At 42.1% G+C, this 27,548-nt stretch overlaps 1 protein-coding gene across 9 annotated transcripts; it reads right to left on the bottom strand.

Moving 5' to 3' along the window:
• Positions 1–112: 112 nt before the first annotated feature.
• synj1 (synaptojanin 1) lies at positions 113–27,382 on the bottom strand. 9 transcript variants are annotated; one of them, XM_069720969.1, is made up of 33 exons: positions 27,312–27,382; positions 26,229–26,386; positions 25,900–25,986; positions 25,203–25,470; positions 24,753–24,978; positions 23,532–23,615; positions 20,756–20,817; positions 19,033–19,129; positions 17,451–17,626; positions 17,099–17,180; positions 16,841–16,993; positions 15,131–15,296; positions 14,699–14,722; positions 14,047–14,238; positions 13,644–13,728; positions 13,008–13,148; positions 12,727–12,919; positions 12,483–12,641; positions 12,241–12,397; positions 11,961–12,087; positions 11,592–11,804; positions 11,423–11,501; positions 11,013–11,178; positions 10,671–10,853; positions 9,981–10,109; positions 9,763–9,801; positions 9,212–9,259; positions 8,334–8,375; positions 7,511–7,563; positions 7,235–7,424; positions 6,192–6,550; positions 5,841–5,864; positions 4,605–4,695 (listed from the first exon to the last, which is right to left on the bottom strand). In XM_069720969.1, the coding sequence occupies exons 2-32, from the start codon at positions 26,350–26,352 to the stop codon at positions 5,844–5,846; spliced, it is 4,125 nt and encodes a 1,374-aa protein (XP_069577070.1). In that variant the 5' UTR covers positions 26,353–26,386; positions 27,312–27,382; the 3' UTR covers positions 4,605–4,695; positions 5,841–5,843. The 9 variants fall into 9 exon arrangements, with proteins under 9 accessions (XP_069576996.1, XP_069577016.1, XP_069577005.1 ...); XM_069720895.1 differs by lacking the exon at positions 5,841–5,864 and having other exon boundaries at positions 113–4,695; positions 27,312–27,381; XM_069720915.1 differs by lacking the exon at positions 5,841–5,864 and having other exon boundaries at positions 113–4,695; positions 6,192–6,535; positions 27,312–27,381.
• Positions 27,383–27,548: the final 166 nt, after the last annotated feature.

Raw genomic sequence — 27,548 nt, 5'->3', positions numbered from 1 at the left:
TCTACACAACTGGATTTTGAGTCAAATTATGAGATCAATTGACAGGTAGGACTGTGTATTCATTTTATGTTGTTCAATCAAGTTACAGCCTGAAGTCAAGAATGACAAACAATCATGTCAACGTACATTTATTTTTGCATACATACAACATAAACTGCTTCGTACATAAATGTGCCATCTGCAGTGCACTTAAAATATGGAAAGTTGGATATTAACATGAATTACAGCTTCATGTTTTCACTTTAACACATACGGAATATGTTCCACAACACAGACTCTTATTTACTATGGATTATAGCCATAAAAAGGGACACTGACCTCACAAAAGGAGCAATTTGTTTCCTATAAAATCTCATCTTGAACTGTGACAGGACACAAAGCGCTGGCTAGTCACCTACTGTTAATGCAGACACGGTATCTACTGCACACATTTGGATAACAATAAATGCATTTTAGAGATGACACCGACATGTAAGCAAAGGCAGTCCAATACACTTGCTTACATAGATAGCGACTGCATTCATTGCAGTGAATGAAGATTATTTTTGCTTACTTTACACGTGTTTAAGTAGAAGCATTGTTAGCTGGAACTCTCTTGAGTCTGATATTTTATCCTCTGTGAACCATCAAAAATACTTTTCAGCCCGTTCTCATAATTCTGAAAGCTGTGGGGAAACAACATGTGTTCAGACTACAACTGCTGACGTGTGTTGTGTTGGAGAGGATGGTGCTCTCACTGATCCTTCAGCAAATCTGTTGCTCGTCATCACTGTCAACATTAAAAGGAGCTTATTTTTTTTTTTAATAAAGTAAATGTCAAATAGCTCTAAACTGTGGCAGACATGATAGATGTAGTGTTTGGTCGGTAACATGGTTCTCCCAGTACCTCCAGTCAGCAGTAAACAGAATCTTTTGCGAAATTGTTCCCACTTTATCCAATCAGAATTCACAGGCCTGCATTCATGGCATGGAGCAGAGTTTCTGTTTCTACTGAAAGTGGCGGTTCAGGGGAAGCTACCGGTCCAAGTGGTCCCAGGAACGGCACAAAGAAATATGCCAAAGGAATTAAGACAGTTGAAGAAAAGAAAGAACAAAAGAAAGCTGCCTGGAAAAAAAGACATGAGAGACAGGAGTTACACAAGAGCCACATTTATGAGTGTGGCCTTTTATCAGTGGAAAAAAAACCAAAGGATTTGAAGGGTTTGAAAAGCAATGTGCAGCCAGCTGTACTGTTTCTGGGCAGGTCACCTATATTTTACCGTGCAGTCGCTCGTATGGATCTTTGTTAGTTGATACATTTGGTAAGTCAATACGCCTGGCGCACTTCCGCTTGGTTGGCAGAAATTTGTGGTTAGTTCAGTCGCTAATATTAGCTGGAGTTATACTGAATCTGGCCGCTGAGCGATGCAGCAATGTCAGGGTGAAGTAGAGCAGAAGGAGGGCAGCGCAAAACGAATGGGAAGTTAGTCAAAACACCGCTAACCGCTCCTTTAAAATGTTGAACAACAGCGTGAAAGGAGTGGTACAAGTAGGTAGTACAGGACGAAATACGGACACGTCACCTCTCGCAACACCACACACATCTCGAGGATGGTTACGATATCAGCGAGGTTCAGTAACAAAAAAAAAAAAAAAAAACTCAACTGGAGGAAACGGCTACGGGGAAGGTATCACAGGTGGATCTGCAAACGCCGAGAAGAGTTTGAAATCCAACGCTCAAATCACACTTCTGTCTGGAATGTGGGCCACACTGCGGCTGAGGAGGACACGACAGTCAACTGGAAATGTTTTCTGGAGATGCATTTCGGTCCGAGCATAAAGGTGCGGTTCAGTTTATGTAGTCAGTGAAGATGGGTGAATAATCTGTTCGTTCTGCGACAGGGGAATTCTTATTCATGTGGTGGTTTGCTTGGGTGGGTCTACTGTGAACATTTTCGCTTACATTAATGCCTTTCCACAGCCGTCGGCAGGCTGGAGAGAAAATACAATTTAGAGCCGTGAGCGAGTGAACACGGTGGCTGTAAGTTCAGAACCTGCGGGGAAATACACCGCTTAAGACTTAAAAGAGACGACTTTCTAGGGGGAAAAGCTCGAGTATTCCTCTCTCGACTCTGTACACGCACTCACATCCAAACATAAACACTGTCAAACACGACAACGGACGATATGCACCTCAAACACAACACATCACTTCTCACCACAGTAACAATAGTAGATTATTTAGAGTAAATGCTATTAGAAATGATAAGCATGACTTTTTCAATAAACAAAAGTTAAAGTACAAAAAAAAGTGCCCTCTTATTAGTATACATGGAATGTGCTTGCTGCCATGTCCACCAACCCGAATCACATCCTTTCTGCACTTTTAGTAAAAGTAAACACACTCACACACACCACATTCTCTGAATTTACAATAGTATGGTTTGATGCTTTGGATAAATCAAGAAGGATCCAAACACGACCATTGAGAGGGGGGGAGGGGGAGCTCATCTGATCAATCTGCAAGCTCTCCACTTATGTCACACTGCCATCAACATGAATATAACGAGGAGAGCTCGTACAGCATGTCAGCGCTTATAAGTTACTTTGTGCAAACCACTGACATCACAAGCTCACATACAATTAGTGAGTAGTTTCTACATTGAAAACATGTACATTTATACATAATCACTATGTATAGTTTTTGATATAGAGCTACAAAATATCTTCTGAGTGTAACGGCTCATAGACAAAAAAAAAAAAAAAAAATGCTGACTGTATAGAGAGAAAACAAAATGCCTCTCTATCAGGTGAAAGAAATGATTATTACAGAGCATCAGTCCTGCGGCGCTCAACAGTTTGACTGACTCGTGACTGTTGTTTTTCACACTGTGGTGTCAGCAAGGAAGCCATGACAAGACCCAGTGCAAAATAAAGTACATTCAAGATAAAAACAAGCACGCAATGCAACTTTTTAAACTTGCAATTTGCAACAACAACAAAAAAAGAAACAGACAAAACTTACAAGTAACTTTTTGTAAGTCAAAGCAACCTGATTACCTCAGACAGCAGCAAACTTAGGGGGGTGGGGGTGGGGGTGGGGGGGGGGGAAATGTAAAACCTGCAGTGCATAGCCTTTGACTACGTGACGAAACCAAGAAGGTAGAAGATGACCGTCTACTCTAAGAACTCCACTCTGGTGACCGGATCAGTCGAAAAAGGAGGAATATGAACCGCAGTGCGCCAGCGGATGTTGCGCAGGTAAACCTCGCAGGCAAATGCAGTGCTGCACGGCCACGCAGACATGTGTTGATATTGCACAGGTGGTTACACGCACGATTCGTGCGTGTAAATATGCTTTACAGAACAACATTTTGTCGACACAGGCACACGTTTGCTGCCATAAATAAAAACGAACATCAGAGCGATTCGTACTAAAATAAGTGTAAATATCCGGGAACAAGCAAACATCTCTGTTGTGACGTTAGAACACATTTAGGCTCGTATACCTTTCATGTTACTGCTCGAGATATAAATCCTTTCCTGCCATTCAGAATGGGATTGGTCTACTCTTCTTAAATACTGTCTCTCTTGTACATACACACGCACATATACACATTTATCATAGATCTATACATATCTGAATATTCCCTTTCCGTAAAAAGGGTTATCCTATCTTTCCGTTGACTCCCTGGGGAAGAAGCAGTTGTCACTGGGTCCATCTGGGAGATTTGGGTTACTGGTTGCAGTTCTAGCTGGGACCGGAGGAGGAAGCGTAGGCAATTCTGCCGGGGCAGAAGATAACCACTCGGGCTCTGAGTCAAACACAGAGCGGGCAGACTGGGTCTGAGTTTGGGACGCGAGGGAACTGCTCGGGAAGACGGGGTTGTGTGGCGTTTTGGTTGGAGGTGGAAAATCCAAATCATCATCAAAAGTGACCCACTGCTGAGTTGGTTTCCCTGCTGGGGGAGGTGGCTGGCGGCGAGGTGCCATGGCAGGTGGAATGGAGGAGGGTGGAGCCATGGGCAAGGTGGGGGCAGGAGATGGGCGAGGGGCAAGAGAGACCAGAGGAGAAGGTGCAGGATTAAGACTGGATGACGGCCCGAGCAGGGACATGGTCCTCTGGGCCTGGGAGTCGGGTGCAGCTGTTGGACCAGGGGTGGGGATGAGTGGCTGAGTAAAAGCAGACATGGTTCTCTGAAGGTTTGCTGTTGCGGCCGGATGCTGGAAGCTAAAGTCCGGGGTGATGGGGCGCCGCTGCTGATGCTGCTGCACCAGTGGGCCCGTGAAGGGATTGGTGCTGCTGGGCCGGGCAGGAAGCGGGTCCGTCGGGAAGAGGCCGGGGGAGGCACGCAGCGTCTCCTGGGAGCGACTCCGTGACGAGACTGGAGGAGGAGGGAGCAGGGAGGAGGCGAACGGTGACGGGGTGGAGAGCGAGGAAGAAGAGGACGAATCGAAGACCTGCACGTCTGATAGAGCGGAGGACTGGTTCAGGAAGGATGAGGGCAGAGTGGCGGAGGAGAACACGGATGGAGGTACGGAAGGTGGAGCACGCAGAGAAGAGCCTCTGGTCAGTGACTGGGTGTTGTACCAGGAAGATGATGATGATGATGATGATGACGATGACGATGAGGAGGACAGAAAGTCAGATGCAAGTGTGTTGAAGGGGTCGGGTTTCCATTGTGCTTCTCTTTGGATTCCATTCAGTCCATTCACCTAAGGAGGGACACAGCACAGGAAATGCCATTCAGCTATCACAACCACTGCAGTGTGAAAATATAAATCACGGGTGTTTAACAAGCTAACTAACAACCTAACAAAATCCATCATACGTATTGAAACAAAGGTTAAAGATACCCTTTGGAGATTTCTTGTAAACAGTTATATTGTAAAATTCAGTGCAGCGTTTTTACAGTATCCTTAACACACCTACCGAACGCATCTCGTTCCTAATAAAGCATTTAAAAAGATTAAAGACCTTTAAAAGAGCGTGAAGTTTTAAAACCTTTACTGTTTGTATTTATGTATAGAACTGTGATCAATCAACTTCTCCACCAAGTCTTAGTGAATTACTACCATTAACTGTCAATCTATGAAGTATGTTGAAATCATAGAGCACCCTTTAATTTCATTTAAAATAAATAAATAAATAAAAAAAGACCAACTTTGATTTTTTTTAATTGAAATAAGCGATAGACTTGCAGGCTTTGCTAGGAGCTCATTAGACATTTACAGGACATTTATTGTCCTTTTTTTTTTTTGTTGTGATTTGTTTATCTTTGTTTTCATGTGCTACATATTGCATCGCCTCCCTCCACAGGGTACCTTTAACCTGCCAGACTTCAAATATTCACAAACAGGTATTTTGTTTAATTTGCTACACTGACTACTGCTGGCAACTGGTGTATGTATCACAGTCCACATACAATCACTAAATCTAATACAAATGAGTGAAATAATACAAATTAAACAAAATGTCAAATTAAATCATGAGGTCATTGCATACGAGCTCATTCTTAACACAGCAAGCCCATATGAAAGGACAAGTGAGGGGAATGACCAACAAACAACATCAAATTTTCATCCATGTTTTTTTTTTAGGTCTTCTATGATCTGATATGTTGACTGACAAAAAGAAGTGAAAACCGATAATGCTCGATTTGATGTGCCTAAAAGAAATGCAAGACCTTCGAGTCGACCGAAGACAGGTTAAAGTAACTTGATGTAAAAGGTAATCAAATGAAATACAAAATAAGAGAGAAGGAGGTTACTGGGTGTCATGTATGAGAGGTAACAACATCAGAGCAGAGGACTGGTGTGCTATGGAGGATGAGACAAAAAGGTGGTTTAATTTCAAGTACCTGTCACCCTGAGGGCTTCTCCAGCTTGTGAGAAAGAGACAAATGTATCAGAAAGACAAAAGCAGGAAGAATGACACAGACAACTAAGCTCATCTAATGTGAAACAAAGCAGCAGAAAAAAAAGAGAGGCTTTTTTTTCCCCTATCGTCACAGTCTCTGTCTGCTACACCTGTCGTAATTAAGCATACGGTATCTTGTCTAATCAGCAGAATTTTATCAACAATCTGTAGGACAGAATTTCACGAGGAGTCAGCACAATAATCTTACTACACGAAATAAATAATGATGTTAGTGTTCTTTGTTCAGTTGCTGAAATTCCAAAAATGTAATGAAAAGGAAGCTGGCACCAACCTGTGCAGCTGGGGCTGTCTCAGACTTGGCAGCATCAGGCGGCAGAGCGTGAGAGGAGCGGGACCGTGGAGGGGGTTTAGGAGAGGCTAGGCCCTGTTGAGACGCAGCAGGGGGGGCAGCGGCGGCTGCAGCAGATGGGGCCGCTGCATGCTGCGGCTGGAGAGGAGTTTGATGTGTGGGCTGCATCGGTGGAGGGAGTTGAGACTGAGCTGAAGGGGCGGCCTGTTGAGGCTGCATGGGTGTCTGCATGGGGGACAGAACCTGGGGTCTCACTGCCGGGGGACCTGTGGGAGGCGGTCCTGAGGGTGGAGGACCTGAGGGTGGAGGACCTGAGGGAGGGGGACCTGAGGGAGGGGGACCTGCGAAAGGAAACAAAACAGAGTTAAGGCCTAAATTCTATATTTATAGGTCTATATTTTTATTCTAGGCCCTAACTGTCACATCTGTACAGGATTTATTGGCCCTCTGTGCAGCCTGTTTCTTTAAGGTGTCCTACTTTGTTCTGACTGGCTAACATTGGGAAACTGCCCTCCTGCAGACTTCTACCGGCTACAAAAATAAACAATAGCAGCAGGATTTCACCTCTTCGCTTGTTCATTATTCAAAATATCATAAATACTATATCTGGGCTTGTTTCCACACAAAGTTATTCCAAAAATAGACAAATGGACAAAGAAATGACTGAATAACCTGTTCACTACACATTTTGGAACTTTGACTATTTATGACAGACTTGTGGCATCATAACAGTATATAAATGACAGAATATCCCAAGCAGGGTGCCTCAATAGCAGTGAAGTTAGGGTGCAAACAATATGGGTTTTATTACCCTCAACTGTTCCTGGTTTGGCTCCCGGTAAGCGGGACCATTACTGACCGTTATTCACCAGCCCTGTTTCCAACATTTTCTGTCTGTCTACTAAAAAGTGGCAAAATTCCAAATAACAAAAGAAAAAACGCAAAAAGCTTGATTATGTCACTTCAATATTATTGTACTAGCTATTATCTAGTATATTGCTCTCTGAGAAAACCTATTTCTTTACCCAGAGGCAGGTCAGTCGGTTTGGCTTGGGCGCTAGGCACAGGTCGTGGGGCTCCAGGGTGGGTGTCTGGGATGGGCCGAGGGGCCCCGGGATGCACCTCTGGGATTGGCCTGGGGGCTCCAGGGTGAGAGAGAGGAAGTGGGCGAGACTGAGGGGGCATACTGATCACCCCAGCCCGCGGAGGGATATTCTGGAGAATGAAGGGCGAATAGAGAATGAAGAAGTCGGGTAAAAATCATTACAAGAATATTTCAAACAGTTTATCATTGAACTCACCGGTCTGGAAACGCCTCCCGGTCCAGGACCTCCTGCTGCTGCCTGGCCTCGACCTGAAAGGGTGAAGACAAACAAACACACGTGTAAGACAGATTTGATACTATTCCATGTTTATCATGAGGGCTGTGCCACGTTGGCAGAGATGGAAGAGACTGCGGGAGTATTTAAGGAGATGAGCGGTTCAAAAGAACGAAAACAAACAGCACCTTGAACCGTTCTGGACTAAATCACAAACAACTCCACTGCAAACCATCCCCAGCCTGACAGAAGACATTCTCTGTGGCTGACTTCATAACCATTGATGACTCAGTCATTCCTGAGCTGCAGGAGGTCTGGAAGAGAAGCAGGCCTTGTTCTGTGAGCCAACTTCTTACCACACAGCAAGCGTACTCCTCCTTTTTCACTATTCTCTTGCCGAGCCCCGCTCAGAGCCTGCGGACATTTTCCCACGCCACTTAGATGTCTGCTTCTGTTTAATACTTCACTGTACAGTCACCAAACGTAAGGCAACCCTGCTAACCACACGCACCTTTACTCTGACAGAGGAATTCCGCTAACCAAAGACACCATACAAATAGGCCAGGTGAAGAAAGGTGGAGTCACCAATAGGCTATGCAACCGAGCCCTATCCTCCACCCGAGGACAGTTATATTTTGTGTCAGGATTACAGTAGATAGGAACAATCTCGCCACCATAACACAAATGTACAAGGAAACTCTATACAAACATGGACTTTCAGGGAACAAATACAAACCTACAGAACTGACTAACAAGTGGGTACATTCATGCTAAGTGAGGCTACGTCATGCTTTGTGGCACTCACCTGCAGCAGCATCTGGCCGAGGAAGAGCGGGGCTTTTTGGTCCTTTGCAGCACAAAGGAAACCAAACCACATTACTGTTATACACAGAGTGGAATACTAGTCACAGGAAGCAGGTGTTCCCTGCAAGAAGCGCTAGGAAAAGCATATGGTGGCAATAATGCAGCAGAGCAGTGAAGCCTGAGATGATCGAAATGTCTACCTGCCTGAGGAGGATTTCCCCTCTAATCATGATGGATTACTGAAGCCACGCTGACTTAAAGACCATTTTAAGTCTGGACCAAAGGCATTTTCCTTTAAACCACATTATCTCCCCAGTTATGAAAAGACTATAATAATCCTCAGATCAATACTAGTTCATAATGATAAAGGGGACTCGTGAGCTTTCCTGTTCCTCACTATGTGCAACCATTTGAGTCCCGTGGTCTTCTAAAGTGTGTGTACATCAAGAGTCCTCCTTTTACAGACTGATCAAAGTAGCCTTATTTTTCATATCCTCCCTCTTGTGCAAGTTGTTATATTTACTTTAGGAATCATACCTAAAAGGTTTATTGTAGTCTAACTAGGGGAAATGTATTTGACAGTATTTAGCAGGAGATACACAGATCCAGATCGAGATACACAGAGTGCATTGGGTTTCTCTAGACCTTTAACCTTTTTGGATTTGGCATTTCCTGAATAATTTGCAATCAGATAAACTTAGTATCTTTTGCAACAATCTATCAAACACATCTCTTTCACACACACACACAAAAGACAGACATGGCTCACAGTGAAGCAGAATTTGTAAACCATCAATGTCCAAGAAGCATCAACAACATTGATGACTGGGTGTAAGACTCCAGGAATCAGACTAGAAAGACAACTCCTGGCAAGTTTACCTTGACTACCTCTCCTACCAAGCAGAGGGCTGGGACATTCGCCACAGTCTTTAAGTCAAAGAGCAGCAATTTCAAAATAAAGTAGAGCAGAAAACATTACAGAAACAATAGATAAAAACAATGACTCACAGTCTTGGTGGTGTAACTGAAAAAAAATACATCACCTACCATCTACTACCACGTTAAATAAATTCAAAATATCGGTAATAATGTTTAGAACACTAAATGACAACACTTTTATAGAACTCAGAAATATCACAGAGGAGGGATAGTCGTAAATTACTATCTACAAATTTATAGCCACCGCAATCACAACTTGATGAACCACAAGCAGCATTTTGAACTTGGATCTAAATGGTCATTTACCGCCCTTTCAGTTCGTAGACCTCGTAAACACTTTGCAGTTTAACAATGACAGGTTACTAAATCAGCACTACTCACTACTCATCATGCTTCTGTGTGCGGCTCAGATGATAAAATAGCAGCTGCGAGATCAAAGTATTCAGCAATGTAAAGCACATAAACACACTGTTCTACAGCAATCACTTTACCTGCAGATTGCTTTCTAACTGGCAGAGGGCTCATGCCTCCTTCAGGGATGAGGTGAAGCAGTGGGATTAAAGGTGAGAATGTTAACACCTGTATCAAATGTCATATGCTGAAAAAAAAAATCACTATCCAGACCCCATGTGTAGGATTTTATTTAGCAGCTCTGACTAAAGTTGCAGGCTATTATCAGAAAATCCGGCTTTAATGGATGGCACTTTACCTGAAGGGGGTGGTGGGCGTTGAGGGGGTGCAGGTCTGGCTGGGGGGGCGTTGGGGCGAGGGGGAGGTGGGCGCTTGGGTTCCATGCCTTGAGCTGTCGGGGCACCCGGCTGGAAGTCAAGGGGAGGCCCTGGAAGGAAAAAAAGGAAAAGAGGTGAAATTTTATTCAGGAAAAGTGAGTGATTTCAGTGACAAGTTCTCACCATTTCAGAAAATGTGTGATTGTCCAGTTTGTACACTCAGCACGCACATTTCCCTAATACAGAATACTATTTATGCCATTTCCTGAAATGAATACTTCTGTGGTAAAGAGGGTGAAATCTGAATCATACAAACAAAACACACGGGTCAAACATGTATCAGCCCACTTATCCTGAACACCTCTCGACAGTGATATCATGCAATTTAGTCCTTGTGTGGAGCTATGATTCAGTTTTGACCCAGGAAAAGATAAAGTTGCACACAATATGGCACTAGGAAGTGGAAAAACCTAGTTTATTGTTAGACACACCATCTAATCACATTACCTGGAATTTCTTTCGTCAGTGGCGATAGATTTAAATCTGCTTTTCCACAAAATACAAATGACAAAATGACTGTTTACAGTATATTCCAGCAGGCAGAGACAGCAACCTAAGTAGATGATTCAACTGTAAATTTAGGAACCTGCTGCGCTGTGTACAGTATTTACCTTGTGATGGTCGGGTGGGCTGTGGGGTGCGACTGGCTCTTCTGGGGGCAGTTGGTTCTCCGTGGGTAGGGGAGGGACAGGGACTACTGCGGGGGGAAGGGAGAGGGGAAGATCCAGGCCCAGAGCCTGCTCCAGGCTGCAGATGCTGGGGAAGGATCTCCTCCAACTCCTCATCCACATCACCTGGCGTAGGAAGAATGAGAGGGCAGGAATTCATTCCTGGTGAGTGTAAACTCTACAACCTCTCCACTACTGGTGGCAGTAAATAACAAACGTAAAATTACATTTACAATCCACATTTTTGAGGATAATGACTGGGACAGTTTTGCCCCCACCACTCACCTTCCATATCGTAATCGTCATCACCCATGTCCGTGTCCTCAGCCAGCAGGGTGGAGCTGGCTGATGTGGGAATGCTTCCACAGATCCTCTCCACACTCATCTCCTCCTCCAGACTCCTGATCCAGCCTGGACTCTTCAGACGGACGTCAATCACTTTGCCAAGGACCTACATTGTAAAACAGGTGACGTGGAGAAGGGAGTGGTAGAGAAAGGTTACCGGGTGTATGGAAATACTGTTGCGAAAGTTATTAGTATTTGTGTTTCAGGCACATTTTTAAATGTAGCACAGGGGTGATTAAAATTATGTGACCTTCGAGGATAGAGAAGAATAGACATTATATTTTACCGATGTAAATACATGAGCATTATTTTTAGCTTTGAAGAAATTTACATTGTCAGTGAGGACTTACAGTGGATGCGCTGAGAGACAGAGCAGCCAGAGCAGAGTAACCTTCCAGGAAGGTCACCCACATCTTCTCTTCAACGAACCTGTATAAACAGGGACATATTCAATGCAGACTAACTGTCTGAAGGTGACACACATCCATTTCTCTGTCTGTGTTGGGATGTCAGACTCACCTGATGAGGATGACTTCACCGAAATGAGCAAACTTGTCCAGCAGCTCGTCTATGAGTGTGTCATCAAAGTAGTCGTCGGGGCCGGAGGAGCAGAGCGACACCAGGATGGTGCCGTCTGGAGGCCCCTGCAGGGCAATGACTTCTTTGTAAACCTGGTGGCGAGCCTCCGGGTCGACCTCCAGGATGTCCACATCTATTATTGCCACCACAGGCCTAGAGACAGACGTGAGAGGAGGCAGGTGACTTTAATGACAGTGATAATTGATTACAAATAAACACCTGTGAGTTTGAACAACTGCTATAGTTGTAATCTGTGATCACAGTTTCTAATTTGAAGTATCATTTATTCAGTGAACTCTTGTTAGTTACCTGTGGTCGGAGGTCTTAAGCTCAGCCCTGCCGTAGTACTTTAAAGTGCCAGAGCTCCAGGGGTTGTCTGGATCATCCTCATTCTCTCCAGATGTAGAAGTTGCCCCGACTACATTCATCTCCTCAGCTGTGAAACAGGCACACACATGTACAGATTGAGTATTCAATTTTGGAGTAAATTTGTTTTCTGTCATATATAAATGTAGTACAAAAAGCAGGATAGTAGCAGCACAAATTTTTGGGGTTAGTAAGACTTATCTGGAGTAGCGTGACATCTAACCTGTTTTGTCAAAGTTCCACTTCCTCCTCTTCCACAGTATGCGGTCAGTCCATGCTGGTGTGCGGCACTTCTCGCTGGTGTCATAGTCTTCGGAGAAGAGGTCATACTTATAGGTGGGGGCAAAATCTAATTTTCCCTCAGTGAAACCTCGGAAGACCTATGGAAGACATTTTCAGAGGATATTATCATCACAGAGTTTGTACACAACACAATAATATATTCATGTATGCTGTAGATCTTACCAAACCAGCATTCTTCTGGTCGAACAACTGGTCCCCAGCTGTCAAGGCCTCCCAGTTCTGCTGTTTGATGAGGTCTTTTACTTCCTCATTGGGCAGGCTGATACGATAGTTAAAGTCTCCACACCAGAACACGTAATCATGCGAGTACAGCAGACGACCCTGGAGGACAAGATAGATGTCGTTATGCATGCAACTCAGGCAGGACGGTATTTTAAAATTGATTTATTCATGTTTTAGTTATTACCATGGGGAAGGTGAGTCTGCGAGTGATCTCACTGTAATCGTCGTTCCTCTCCTTGACCTGTGATTGGCCAGCAGCAAAGTGGGAGCAGACGAAGCAGATGCTGGTGGTGTGGAAGAGCAGGCGGATGGCCACGCCTCCTTTATTACCGGTGGCCCCACCCATTCCAGTCTTTACGGTATCTACAGCTACATCCCTGGTGCATAGTGAATGACAATATTTCATTTGTTGCCACATATCTATAATAATAAAATCGTTCTAATTAGAATCTGTACAATTCATACCTGATGAAGGGTGCGTGCTGTGGGCGGATGAAAACAAACAGGCACACTCCCACCAGCTGCTCAGAAGCAAGGAGCACATACTTGTGGTCCCGCGAGATGTTTTTTTGGAGCTCAGCTGCCCACAGTTTCTGGTTAGTAGTGCTGAGACAAGAACAGAAGGATTCAAAAATTACAAAAAAATAAAAGACAGTAACATTTTATCATGGTAAAATGTTAGATGTTCCAAAATCTTCAAAAGAGTACCCATCACACATTTTACATTCAGTGTATTTCTCCCTCCTTTGTTTACATGGCCTAACAATCAATAACCTTGTCTGTTTAGACCTAAGCTATCGAGCCACTGAACTTTAGAAGCGTTATCTCAAGAGATAATTCAGTTCATGTCCACTGTTGAAACCCACTTGTTTTTCTAGGGTTTTACATGCTGTACGTTTTGTACCTGTTCTAATGTAATCAATGCCTTTTAAATATGTCATAACTTCATTTTTGAATGAATAACAACATTAGTATTCTTGGTAAGAGCTTTACCCTACTGTTTGAGCGTAGAGTAGGCTGTACAGGGCGCAGAAAAATACCTTAGGTCCTTTAGCAAAAGGCAAAATATCTTTGGTAGTTCATGATCTCTTGCACACATACCTGGCACTGACAATGTTGCCAGCGTTCAGTTCAACCATTTCCTCAAAACCGATGGCAAAGATATCTATGGGGTTGGCTTTGCTGTCTGTAAAAAAAAAAAGAGAATCACCACATTAATGTAAGTGTGTAATCAATCTAATAGTATCTTGCAACAATAGAGTTTGTGAGGAGTATCATGATTTCTATCAATGATTACCATGCTAAGATAAGATAACCAGCTCCTGGCTTTACCTGGATATTTAGCGTACAGACACAAAAGTTTGACTCATCTCCTCAATTAAAAATGAATGAGCTAATTTTCCAAAACGCCAAACTACTATAACCTACTTTAACCTAATAAATATGCCCTTTAAAAAATTCAAAAGACAGTAAAGTGATTGCAGATAAATGAGTAGCAGCATACCCTGGAACTCAGGATGCCCCGCCTTCTTTGGAGCATCCAACAGCCAGTCGTTGAGTGTCTGGTTGCGGAAAGCAATGCTGCGAAACTGTTTGCCTCCATTAACATTCCAGGTGCCAACACACACCCGGATCTGCTTAGGCCTTGTGTATTTATGGTAGCTCTGACACATTCCCAGCAAAACTCTTGGGGAGGCTGCAGAGGGGAGAAGAGTAGAATTAGTGCGTAAAATGGTAAAGCATGAATGAGTATGAAGGGTAGCTTACAGGGAAACAAAGTGGAGAAAAGCTAATTAAAATAAACAAAACCGATGGGATTGCATAATAACAACACAGAGGAAGTACACAACACGATTCTAAAACATGGGGCATGGGAGAAAGGATGTAAATCAGGACTTTTGCTGAAATACAGGAAACACTCGCATAAACAACCTTGGTAATGGTTCATCATTGCGTGCAAATTTCAAATTATCCTCTTTCTTTGAATCACTGTTGCAGAAGCCTGATGATATGCAACAGAAGGTGGATCAAACCACGACCAACATTGTCTTGCAAATGAACGAACAATAATGAGGAACAAACACGAATGATAACACAACTATGTGACAGTAGAAGAGAAAATCCATCCACTGGTGACAGTCTGTCAGTTACTATACCTGATTGTAAGACAGGCTCAGTGACTAAGATTGTGTGCAAGAGCAGGGGAGGAAGAGAAGGGAGAGAAGTGTGGGTTAACCAGTGCTTTATCAGATAAGGCTTGCAGAGCAGTAGGTCAGTATTAATCTTACTGGGACAGTGAGCTGACACATGGAGATTACCCTCCCCACTTGGCAGAGGGCACACAAACCCTACCATTGTGCAGAGTAGCTTCTGGCTAACAGGGCCACAACAGACACATGTCAAATCTCATCAAAATATTCAAACAGTTCCCCCTTGATGGAGCAGAAAGGAAGGTCAATTCTTAACCTTACAATTACAAAATATAGAAGCCGCAACATGTATTACGGAGAAAATCCTGCTTATATTTAACAATTCGTAGGATAACTTTAGACAAGATGTGACTTTTTGTCCATGTTGTAAATAATTACCATAAAGACTGGAAGTGGTGAGCAGGGCCCGAGCTTTGTCTGCCAAATCACTGTTGAGTGTGGAGCCCAGCCTCAGGATGTCTATAGCTTCCTGCTTAGAAGTGTCAAAGAAGTTGTTTTGGATGGTCCGTGTCACAGAACGAGCTCCGTCTTTTAGCTTCCCCGCCTACGATAAAGACAGATATAATAAAAAAAAAAACAATTAGACAAACGCACTGTAATTATTAGCTATACTTGCACAGTGTGAAAAAAAACAAAACAACTCTTTTCTTTCCACTCCAGCATTGGAAGAGAAGAAAAGAAGGAACACTTCAGAGAGATCCAATTCATACTGATTTTTGAACCGACAGAATCCAAATTTGAAAATTTCAAGGATGGATGCACAACATGATTTAATTTGGGGCCACAGGGTGATAATTTGGTCTGATCCAGGTTCCAGATGTTTTTCTGATAATTAAGTAAACAATTATAAATGATACTGTGGAAAGACAATGAACATTGCTGTTTTTTCTTTTGAAGTATATTTCTGTAAATCAGTAGAAAAGTCTCTATGGAGCCTTCAAGACAGAATGTACAACAGGGATACCCCAAGAGAAATAAAAACAAGTCCCCATCTATTCCATCCTCCTTCACCACCATCACCATCACCATCACCATCTAACCCACAGACACTAAAATCAATAATGCACCAGAAATAGACCCAAAGCTCAAAAAGAACATCAACTATGCTGTTGACTTACCACACAGGTAGAGAGGTCCAGAGGACAGCCGAGAGAAATAGCACACAAGAGTTAAGAAACAGAAGCACTCAGTTCTACACACAGAGAGGATCAGCTGTCCATGCAGAACTGTCACTGCATGCACAAGGCACAAAAAGCCATTAAATTTGTTTTTTATTCAACATGCAGTTCATGGGTTAATATCAAAGTAACAATCTGAGCCCTCAGTTCTGCAAACACCCAGCACAGTGTCTTTATTGTACAGTGATACCATCTGTGCCCTTTCAATTTGGAGTTATTAATGTTTCCATGACTTCATATATTAGACTGTAGTGACAAGGCCTGATCTAAGATGAACTGGTCATCAGTTCAGTGACAGTAGGTTTTCAGGGGTAAGTGAGAAACTCTTTCCTTAGTGTTCCAAACAATAAGATGTCTACAGGAGAATAACTGCTTTTGCAAAAAAGTTCTGTGTAGGAGAGCAAAACTTGAATATCTGACTATTTTCTGACATTTTGCCTAATCTCAAACTGAAATAGTTACAAGTGATTATTAAGATCGTCCATTTTCTGAGTTGCCAAACAAATCTACCCTTCACAAATGTGAAGATCAGAAAAATGCCATTGTTTAATTCCATTTAACATATAAACCAGGGAACTAAAACATAACACACATGCAATGCTGAGGATTTGATGACTTTCAAAATCCTGAATTAAATCAATAGCTATCGTTCACAGTATTTATGTGCTTAGCCAGAAGCAACAACTGGGAGGTTATTGTAACAACAAGCAGCACCACACTAGATAGGCAGTGCTATATCATACATAACCTTTGGAGCAGTATTTGGGTGATGAAATTCATAAGTCTGACTAAATCAAAAAGAAAATCCTACATTAAACACACTTCTGATTAACTGTTGTGCCTTACAATATGCATAAATGGATCCATTATTACTGTTTATTTGCGTAACTTTATTGTCCATAAAGTGTACCTTGGCCTTGCCATCCAGGGCACCGGTGCCTGCGTAGATCTTACTGACAGAATCCCCATTGGCAGACCACATGGTCCTGAAAACCTCCTGGAACCTGGCCACCAGCTGCGGCTTCTCGGTCAGACCCATTTCTTCCAACTGCTTAGGCAGCATCTAAAGGGAGGAGGGAGAGGAAGTTAGACTAAAAGCATCATCTGTAAAGACTACACACTTTGACAGATAATGACAGGAGCATTATGCACAGTGTCAGACTCCTACCTCAAGGGCAAAAAAGGCTTGTACACTGTTGGTTCTGTCCAAACAGTCCAGACAGTTTGTCCTGATGGTTCCTCCCTGAGTCCTAAAAAGACAACGTAAAGGACCATTTCAGGAGTTTTGCATTAGTTCATTAAACACTGTGTGTTTACAGCTAACGTTTCACAATTGATACAAGTGGCTTGGTGACTTTACAGACGTTAAAACGTGACTGGTATTAATAGAAGGTGTAAGTGAATGTTTTCTTGGGGAGGGTAAACATGCAAAATCTCAAGTGATGGAAATGAAACAAGGAGCAGTAATAAAAATCCCATTTATTACTCCCTCTATATACATCTTTGTATATATTTCTCACCTAGTGATGCCCGTTTCTCCAGAGTAGTAGAAGAACCCACACTCTCCTATGAATTTGCTGAGCTGGGGTTTGAGGACACTGTGGAGCTTTTCTGCCTTGCCACCCTTCACATTTTGATGGTAGTCAAAGTTCACCATTTTCACTGCTGCTATATGCTCTGATGCCTTCAGGTGACTCTGAGAGTGACAGAGAGGAAGAAGACTTATTTATTGAAATTTAAACTGTATCCAAAAATGTTGTGCATGCATGCAAGGTCTGTTGCCCTTATCCTCAAAGCAAAGTAGTTTGCGTTCATAATAAAAAAAATGACTGGCTTGAGTTCTGAGGAAATCTTCGATGGTAATCTGCAAACATGCAGGTGATGTTTGAGTAACTACAACTCAGCTGACAGCTGGTGATACTATTGACTTTGCTTCCTTTTTATTAGAAAAGATTGACATACAAAGAACTTTACCAAGTAGTTTAAATAGCTACATTAACATTTTGTGCATCTAGCTTTGTTACTGAAACACCCACAGCACACAGCAGATGTTGACAGGACCACATGGATCATGTAAAAATGTGCTGCCGTGTACTTTATGTCTTATTGCAATCAAGTCTTCATCTGAAGAGCCAAGATTTCTAGCCACGGCTAATCAGAAAATGTCTTCAAGAATAATCAATAAAATGTGGTTTTATGCTTCAGTAGTAAATTTTCCCAGTGGTTTTATGACAGTAACAAGACCTCAGAAGTTGATAAGAGGTTAAGTTACAGTAACGCACCTTTTCCACTGTCGGTACCAGCTCTACTCATCTTTGATAACATGTACTTTTCTGGATATATTTTTCAACTGCATATAGTAACCCTTCAGTGTCAGATTTTCATAGCGAACTAATGTGGAACTAATGAGGAACTAATTGTCTTCAAAATAACACACACACGGGAACAATAGAGGACATAGTTGGCAACCAAAGCGGAACTTCTGCACCGCCTCAGTTGGCCTGGTTTTGTTGGTTGCCATTAACCGAGTAGTCCAGTGAATATATGTGCAGGATGTCTCGTGCTACACACGTAGTGACGATTCAAGTGATGGTTCTCTCTGACCAATCAGCGGTCTGCAGTGTTTTAATGTCACTTATTAGTATCAGCTCAGCTCACTTGAAAGCTCCACTGAAGTGATACCAAAAAAGTACCAGGCACCAGATACTGTGCACAACTATTGCCTGATGATGAACCGAAAAAAAGTTGAGTCGAGTCGTGCCAGCGCTATGTGGTGGCTGAAATTGGATTTGCCAATCCAGAGAGCAAGAGAGAAACGGCAAAAAACACTGCTGATCAAAACTGTTCACTCGTTCCTCTGCAAGAAAATACAGTAGGAAGGTGATGCATTCAGTCTTGAGCCACAGCGTCCACACACTCGAGAGAATTTCTCACCATCATCATTGTGTGGGTTTACAATAGGAATAAAGAGAGACTGTGTTTTGACACGCTTCTTGCTGCCAGTGGATTTTGGACTTGCTGTCTTGTTATAAGCATTGGAATAATAGTGTAATCCATTGCAGTACCTATCAGTGGTAAGGGACAGAGAACGGTTCCACTCACCTGAAATGCTTTGCTGAGCATGTGTTCCCCTTCCTTACTTCCCAGCAGGTTGATGATCACCTGCTTACCATACAACATCCGCAGTGCAGTGAAGTGTCTGGAAAATACACGCACGCGCACACATGCATAATCAATGTATGGGTATAAAATAACATTTACCAACACAAGCCATTAAGACAGGGAACTTAAAAAAATGTAGGGCCATTATATCAAACATGTCCAAAAACAATACATGTGGATAGAAAAAAAAAAAAAAACACTAAACAGCGGAAAGGAACATGCAACAAACTGCTGTGTGCTTAGGACAAGATACAAAGTACATGTTGGCCTTGCACTACCAACAATATGCCACCAGAGAGTGGTAACTTACAGCAAAAAACTGGCTTGGTATTACAAAAGATGACTAATCATTGCTGATCTGAACAGATATCAGAAAGACTGGTTGCACTGCCAACCAAAACTCACTAACCTTTAACAAAATACCAGAGGCGTAAAGTCTGATATCCTTGTGTTGATATATTCATGCAAATAACATGATGCCAGTAATGAGCTCAGCCCTGCTGAGTCTATCCTTTAGAATCAGAGAACTGCTGGTGGTGTATATAGTTTTACAGCAAAATGTTGCCGTGAAGTGAGTGGACAACATGGCCACTTTAAGACTGGTGCAATGACTGCTGAGGACTGATAAGAATGGAGCCAGTAAGGTGTGACACAGTGATTAGGGTGATCATTTTCCCCCCAGATGGCCTGGGCTAAGGCCCTAGTGACAATACATCAGGCTTAAGTGTCCTGAAGCAACTAGCAGCTCTACTGTTGCTGACTCTGTAAAAAGGTTAAAAAATAAATAAATAAATAAATAAATAAATCTCCCCGGCCTTTATGTTTATGAAAACAAATGTTGTCTACTGAGCACTGCATTGTGGGCATTCCGCTTCCAATGACGTTGTTGCACTAATGAACACAAGATAGTTTTATAGCAAAACTAGACAAATAAAAACTGTGGATGATTCCACTTCAGGAAGCAAATATTTGTCACTGCCCACCTGGTCTCCTTGATATACTGCCAGATAAAATAAGATGAGTAATCCAAGATTCAACCCATTGTTGCAGCTATTTTTTAACTTCCAGAGTAGAGTTGGGAAGGCTACAACTACTAGGAAGACACAATGGGCAATGGGGACAGGATGGTCTATGGATACATAAATGAAGAATTTCAACACGTTCTATTGTTGATTGTTACAAAGCCCCGCCCCCCCTCCCTTATTAGGACCAGATTTTGGTCCACATAAGGACTACTGGTCCTGACAAGATCAGTGTTTATACTGAGGTCCCAACAAGATAACAAATACGGGAACACACCCACACACACACACGCATACTTCCAAAAGAGATGTCCAATCAGGTGGGAATAGAAACTGCCTGTAATTAATTTAAACTACAGGACTTCGGGGTCAACAACTAATCAAGGGATTCTAATGTGTCCTTTATGCTGTTTGCAGGAAGCCAGCCTCGTGGGACACACTTCAATTAACATCTCCTCCTTCATGAATCTGGAGAGTTTTTTCCTTTCTGTGGCTCAGCCAGTAAGTGCAAGAGACATGGTGCTACGGTGTCTCCTCTGCTGTTCAGAGGAGTGTTAATCTGTTGGAGGCCAGATAAAGCAGGCAGAAATGTCAACACATGCAAGCACATGCAAGCACAAGCTTTGCAGGACACTAATTACCTTTCGAATGCTGGTGCATTTGCCTCAAATCCCCTTGAGAGTTTGACACGATGAGAACCAACCTGCAGAGACACAAGTCACAATGTTCTCTTTTGGTAAAGATTCTTTTTTTTTTTTTTAGAGGAAGTTGCGAAAATACACACATGTTGCAGACGGCAGGAAAACCTGATGACAAAGAAAGGATTTTGAATTGAAAATGTAGACAACATTTGAAATGGGGAAGTGAGATCTTAACAGTGTCCAAAAAAAAAGAGAGAGAATTGCGTAGGACAACACGGGCAGTAAAGGGAGATTTGTTCATATAGAGACATTGAGCAGCAGCAGACAAAGACCTGAGCAGCAGAGAAATCTTCTTGTCCGTCTTCTGTCCAACACCCTGTCACAGATTTATTCTCACGTTTTAGCTTTTTTTTAAATTTTTATTTTATATGCACTCTCATTTTGATATCATACTGGTTAGGTAAGGTAGTTACTTTATTATTAATCCCGAGGGGAACCGAGGGTACTGACTGAATCATGAAAAACACCACCAAGTCTTATGAGCAAGCATGACCACACATGAGTACACTTTAGCCCCACACTGGCACTGTGGCTGTTACATGGAAATCTGCTCACTTTGCTCAGCAGGTCTCTACCTGTTCCTTTATTGTTCCCTCCCCATCTCTGCCCGAAGAGAAACATTCCCTCTTTTAACTTCCCTTTTTCTCTTGCTTTTCAAATCTCTTCTCTTACTGTCTATAGTAGACTGTCATTAGCTGATAAAAAGACAAACAATATCACAACCCTCTGCCCCCATTCTGCTGCTACCGCCTACTTCTTCTATTGGTCAGTTAAGGTCTCAAGCCGCGTGCATTCTAGGTCCTAAACCAGCTACTCATTACTATGACTGCATTCTCTCTGGGGATATTACTGAAATCTACTAAGCGCAGTTTGACTTTGCTTCCTTTAGACTCCCATGTTTCCCTTTCTTTTGTCAACTAATCTTTTTCTCTGCTTTGTAATTATCTGCTAAGTTTGTGTGTTTACGCCTTTTTCGGCTCAGCCTGTGTGTGATTGTGCTAAAGCATTTTCCTCCGTGCTGCTTCCGTTTGTCACTCCTTTATTTTTTTTACTGTCGTGCAGGTCGACGCTATGCATTTTTAATAACTTCCTAAGATGGCATCTGAAACTGCTCAGGTTACAGCTGTACAGCTGTACAGCTTCAACTCAACAGAGGTAGAGTAACATGTGAGGAGCTTTTTGACCAATTGCAGCTGCAGGGTAACCGGTCAAATCACCTTTTCAGCTGCAATTGTTCTCCACTAATAAAACAATTTATTGGCCACAACTTATTTCAAGGGTAAATATAGAATGTTACATACAAGCTCTGACCTCAATTAAAGGAACAGTTTTCACAGAAATTCATAAACTAATGTATTAGAAGTTTAAATGCAGTCATTCAGAAGGATTTGCTGAAATGAAATGCTTTGTAAAGACTGAAGTAGACATAAATATTATTGCAATGATCATTTTCCACAAATAACCCAAACAATGGCTCTTTTCTCAAATCAACCACAAGCATGATGATGATTTTGTTTTCAGCCAGGACTATGTTAACTATTCAACAAAGAAGGGGCTCCCCTACCACTTTACTGATTCTAGCAAGATTTTATGACATTATACTACAATTACGATTCAGACGCTCATTCATAACCATTTCTAATGTAGGCTAACTGAGGAAAAATTAATAGCTCTTCTTTTGGATAAAACCGAAATTACACCTCCTGTTCAGGGACTGTATTAGAGAGTATGGGGTGGAGCGCCTACAAGCCACAACTGGTAAAGGGGACTACAGGCTAAAACAGTGCTTTAAAAGCAGTAGGACTGCAGTTCTGTCTGAAAACAGCCCCGAGCCCACAACCCTGTGTTTTGACCAAACCAAAGACCGTGTGGTCTGAATAGGTGACTAATATGGTCTTGGCTTCCCTGAGGCCCCTAGCAGATTGAACAGCTCAGTCTTCCATATTATCATTTAACACCTATCCAGTTGCCTGGGGAATATCAGCAGATGAAAAAAAAAAAGAGGTGGTTTGGGGATGTTTTCAGACCAGGCTCTCACCTGACCAAAGAAGTTTGGGAGCTGAGGAAAACAGAAAAATGCCCTTTACCAACCACTATTACTATCATAGCCCTCCCCATCACATCTGATCTATTTCACCAGTTTGTGCATTGTCAGTACAAGGCCAAGAAAATCCCAGTGATGTTGTTTGTGGTGTGCAATAAAAGGGTCACCCTAGTTCCTGCTTCAAATATCCAAAATGGTATGTCCTAAACAGTTATGTGTACAAGATTTAAATCAAAATCCATACAGGGATTTCATTGCTTTTCCCCAACGGCCTTTGGCATTGCACAGAGGAACACCTATCTGCAGTATGAAAGCACCAGCACCAGCAGAGCCCGAAAAAAAAAAAAAGTTATACCAGGTGAGGGTTCTCATCCAGTCCATCAGGGTGTCGATTCTCATTCAGGTGCAACAAAACACCTTTAATGGACTTTTTCTGAACACAGCGACAAAGTGCATTAAAACTAGGATAGAGATATCCACTGTGATGAGAAGGAGACTTTCTTTTCCTTCACACTGTCTTAACAGACACAAATATCAAACACAATTGACATACAGAGAGCCCCATCTATAACTGCAGCATTAATTAAATGGTCAGGACTGTTTTCCCATTTTCATTTAATGTGGATTCTCAAGTCAAGGCTGGTTGCATGAGATAGATTTAACTTTCATTACCTGGATTCCTGGTTGTTCCCAGAAAAGAGGAATGGACCCACGGATCTGTATGAAGGATGAGACTCTGTCATCCAGGAAAATAACCTGTTCAAAACAAGATCGTTATTTGGTTAGGTTCATTTCTAATGTGATAAAACAAAGATGTAGTCCATAAAACACTGTTGAAGCACATTTTGTTTTTAAATAAATCACAAACTTAATATAACATTATTTGAAATGAAAAGAAAACAGATTATGAAAGCATGAATCTATGACTGCATAATGCAATACAGGGTAATTACTTAATTGTATTGGCCAACAGATACCAGTTTGTGTGTCTCTGACTGCATTTTCAGGACACAATGAAAATGTAAAAGAGAAATCGGAATGACATGCAGTGTGTCATATGTAGTCGCTGTTCTGTGCTATGCTATGCTGTGCTGTTCTGTGTGTGAGGCACAAATCATCAACTGGCATGACCAAAAGCTGTCAGCACTACAGGGGCTGAACAAACGAACTAGTACACCTGACAATTCAATACTATTGAGCACAAAAACCAATGCAATTACTACATGTCTGAAGCTTGTAATGTTCAACTCTGACATTTGATTTTGACTAAACCATGTGGTGCAGTTGCACTGAACTATAATTGCAGTAGTTCCAGTTATTGTTCCCTCTTGTAACAGTTTGGTTTCTCAAACAAGAACTATTAAAAAAAAAAGAAAAAAAAAGGAAAATGATAACTAAGTTGTTATTATTTTTTTTTTATGAAGAACTGACAAGTAAGCTTGAATAAACAAATATGAATGTGTCATTTGACAATGTGCTGACTCAGCAATACAAATATTGAAATGACATTTTACATGGATTACTGTAAAGTAAAAGAATTTAGACTGGAGCTTCACCACTGAATCAGTGTGCTGATCATCATCACCAGAATTGTTCATGTTTACATGGACCATAATAACTGAAATCATAGGACTGACAGATCACAGGATAACTGTATATGATTCATGATGTAAACATTCAACTGGCTTATGTTTTTTTTCAGTGTACGGAGGGATATATTTATCCCTGCCTCCTGCTGTGCCATCTGATAAGAGCATTACCATACACAGATCACATAATCTACAGAAACTGATCCAACTACAGCATTAAATTGACTTTTGATCCCCAACTTTTCACCATTACACCTTTCAGACGTAAAATACGTCCCACTAAAAACTGCCAGATGTGATTCACCTGTTCAGTCTCCACAAAGTTGGCCACCTGTCCGTCATCATTTGTTCCTCGCACATTGAATCGCGTGCCGGCTCGCTCTGAGCTGAGGCGGGAGAAGATGCAGGCTTTGGCCTGTTTGTGCCCTGCATAGATGGTCCTGATCTCCACACCGCCACACATCAGCCTCAGCAGCCAGTCATCACAGTTTACTCCGTAATGTTTTAGGTGCAGGTGCAGTGATTGGTTCCTATTGATTCATAAAAACCGACACAACAGTCAATACACAAACCTTGGTTGCAAATCACACCATTTCACACATTCAGAAGAAACAACAATTTCACAGATGGAAGACTGTGCAGATTGCAGAATGTGTACGAGTTGATATCTACTCCTGTAAATTCTTATTAAAGACAAATGCCTGTCTACTACTGTCTATGTAATGCTATAACAGTGGCGATTTCATGCCCCTACCAAAAGAAGCGGTTATCTGTGGTGTCTTCAAGGATCCTGCGATGTGCATTGAGACTCAAGTCCAAGCTGACTCCCGTGGAAGACCAGGCAAAGTAGAAGTGCCCTGAGTTTAAGATCTTTCGCACCTCTGCAATCCGGTCCTCATCTCCCGGATCATTCTTCAGGGATATAAAGTCTGTTTGTGTGACTCTGAAAACCTCTGAGTCCTGTACCTTGCCCACAGAGCTGCATCCTGTCACAACCACAAGACTGTGGAGCATGGAGTCACCTGCAGAAAAAAAAGGTAGAGCATAGATTTAAAAAGATTATTCTACTTGGTTTATTTTGACGTAAAAAGGAACAAAGCAAGCAGTGTGTTGAAGAATTAGGGAAAGACACAAACACATTTAGCATTAAAAGGAACGACATTAAATGGTTAAAATAAACTTTGATGATCTCCTTTATTGAAAATCAGCAGCAAGTCAAATCTCAGCCATCTAAAAGACAGAGCTTTAATCTTTTGCGTGGCTTTTTCCTCCTTGTGATAACAGGAGCCTTTCAAGGTCATATGGAGGACAGGAGAAAGCAGCTTATGAGTAAGCAGCAACAGAGCCACAAAACCAGAGGGCCTTCACACTCACTCCTGAACCTGGGGGACAAAAACCAGACTGGACCCAGTCAAGGTGCAATGAGCGGTAACAGATTTCTGTTTTCTTACCCAGATTTAGGCGAAGGACACCCAGAATTCCATAGGCATCAACAATCTTGGTGTATGTATTTTTAATGGCCTCCTTCTCTGCTGCCGCTAGAAGACAAAAAAAAAGGTAACAAATGGTGAGGAAAAGATTGGTTGAGTTTTTGCGTCTTACATTTTAAGTTAAACATAGCCAGTGACTTAATCAGAGCACTGTATCATGTCTATCACTGGATAGTCAAGGATGACTCTCGTGTAGTTGCATTTTCCTTGTAGTCACCTTGTTTGGGGCAAGGGTTTACAAACAATCAAAGTCATAACTTATTACAGAGTCATCAAACAAGACGGCTTACATAGAACTGCAACAGCCCCCGATTCAAACATGAGGCATTCCTCCCTGGTCCTAGTTTCCACGATGACACTGTAAGGTGGTGGATCCAGCTTGTGGTAAATGCGATATCCCTTGCTGAAGGCCATTGTTGATCCAAGATTAATAGACCTACGTTATGACCTGGAAACAAACAAAAAAAACCGATAAATGACAGCACATCAAATGAGAGATCCTCTCAGGAAGACTCACCATCTTAATTGTATGGCTACTAAAGTGTTAGATTCTTTGTTTATTATTGATAGAGAGGTTACCTAAAATTTGACCATAAAGCACACAGTTATTATATTCTGTGAGCTAACGTTATGATTGAACAAATGCAGAGACGTTATACTATCAATTTCTGATTAGTTGGGCACCACTACGACTGCGGATGCGAAGATATTTGTCTTTCCATTTTTAAATTTGAAGCGAATCCACTAATATATGAAAAATACTTAGGCAACATATTGCATGATCCGGAGCCATTAGAAAACCAATATTGCGAAATCAAAAGCCCAACATGCGATCCATTGCAGGGCATAGCTAAGGCCTATTACAAACTAATCTTAATTCAAAGTGAATACCGCAAGTAATTAGAGATTATGAGCTGCAGAAACACTGCAACCGATAGCGTTAGTTGACAGTTTAGGCCATCCAGACACGGACAGTCACGACTTCATCATGCAACTGCAGAGGACGAAGCTAACGCTAACCCACCATCTAGCTTCAAAGCTTGAGTTTATTATTATTTTTTTTAATTTTATGCAATAGCAGGCGAAAGAGATAACACCACGAAGCCGGCACAGCTTTCTGGGATTCACCGGTCGAAGACCAGCTGGCAACGTTAGCTAAATTAGCTAGATTAATCACAGGGGACAGCTATGAGTCGCTAGCTTGCAATATTTTGATGGTGGTGGTATCTTGCACGTCCGGGATGATAAACCTGTCAGGACGTACACGTGAAGTAACATATAAACCTGATAATACGTTTGAATTTCTGCTGCATCTTACAACTGTCGTTTATAATTAAAATGGTACTTCGGAAGGACAGTGTAGCTCGTCTTACCGTCTCCCCCCGCCGGGCTGTTACTCCGCTGTCACAACAAAATCCTTCCCGGTGTGCTGGAGAAAAAAAAAAAAAAAATGGTACAGTCCAACGCCAGGCGCACGCTTCCGGATATTACTGTAATACCCGATGAAACTGTAGTGCGGGCTTTTATCCAAGGAAACATTTAGAGTTGAATTAAACATTTTTGCAGGCTGAAGCTAGTGGACGTGGCTCGGAGATATTAAAAAAAAAAAA

Source organism: Brachyistius frenatus, unplaced genomic scaffold, assembly GCF_029030835.1.
Source record: "Brachyistius frenatus isolate BFR_SWC_R1_liver_20210118 unplaced genomic scaffold, ASM2903083v1 Contig_5, whole genome shotgun sequence".
Classification (NCBI taxonomy): domain Eukaryota; kingdom Metazoa; phylum Chordata; class Actinopteri; family Embiotocidae; genus Brachyistius; species Brachyistius frenatus.
This window is presented reverse-complemented; position numbering and strand designations above follow the sequence as displayed.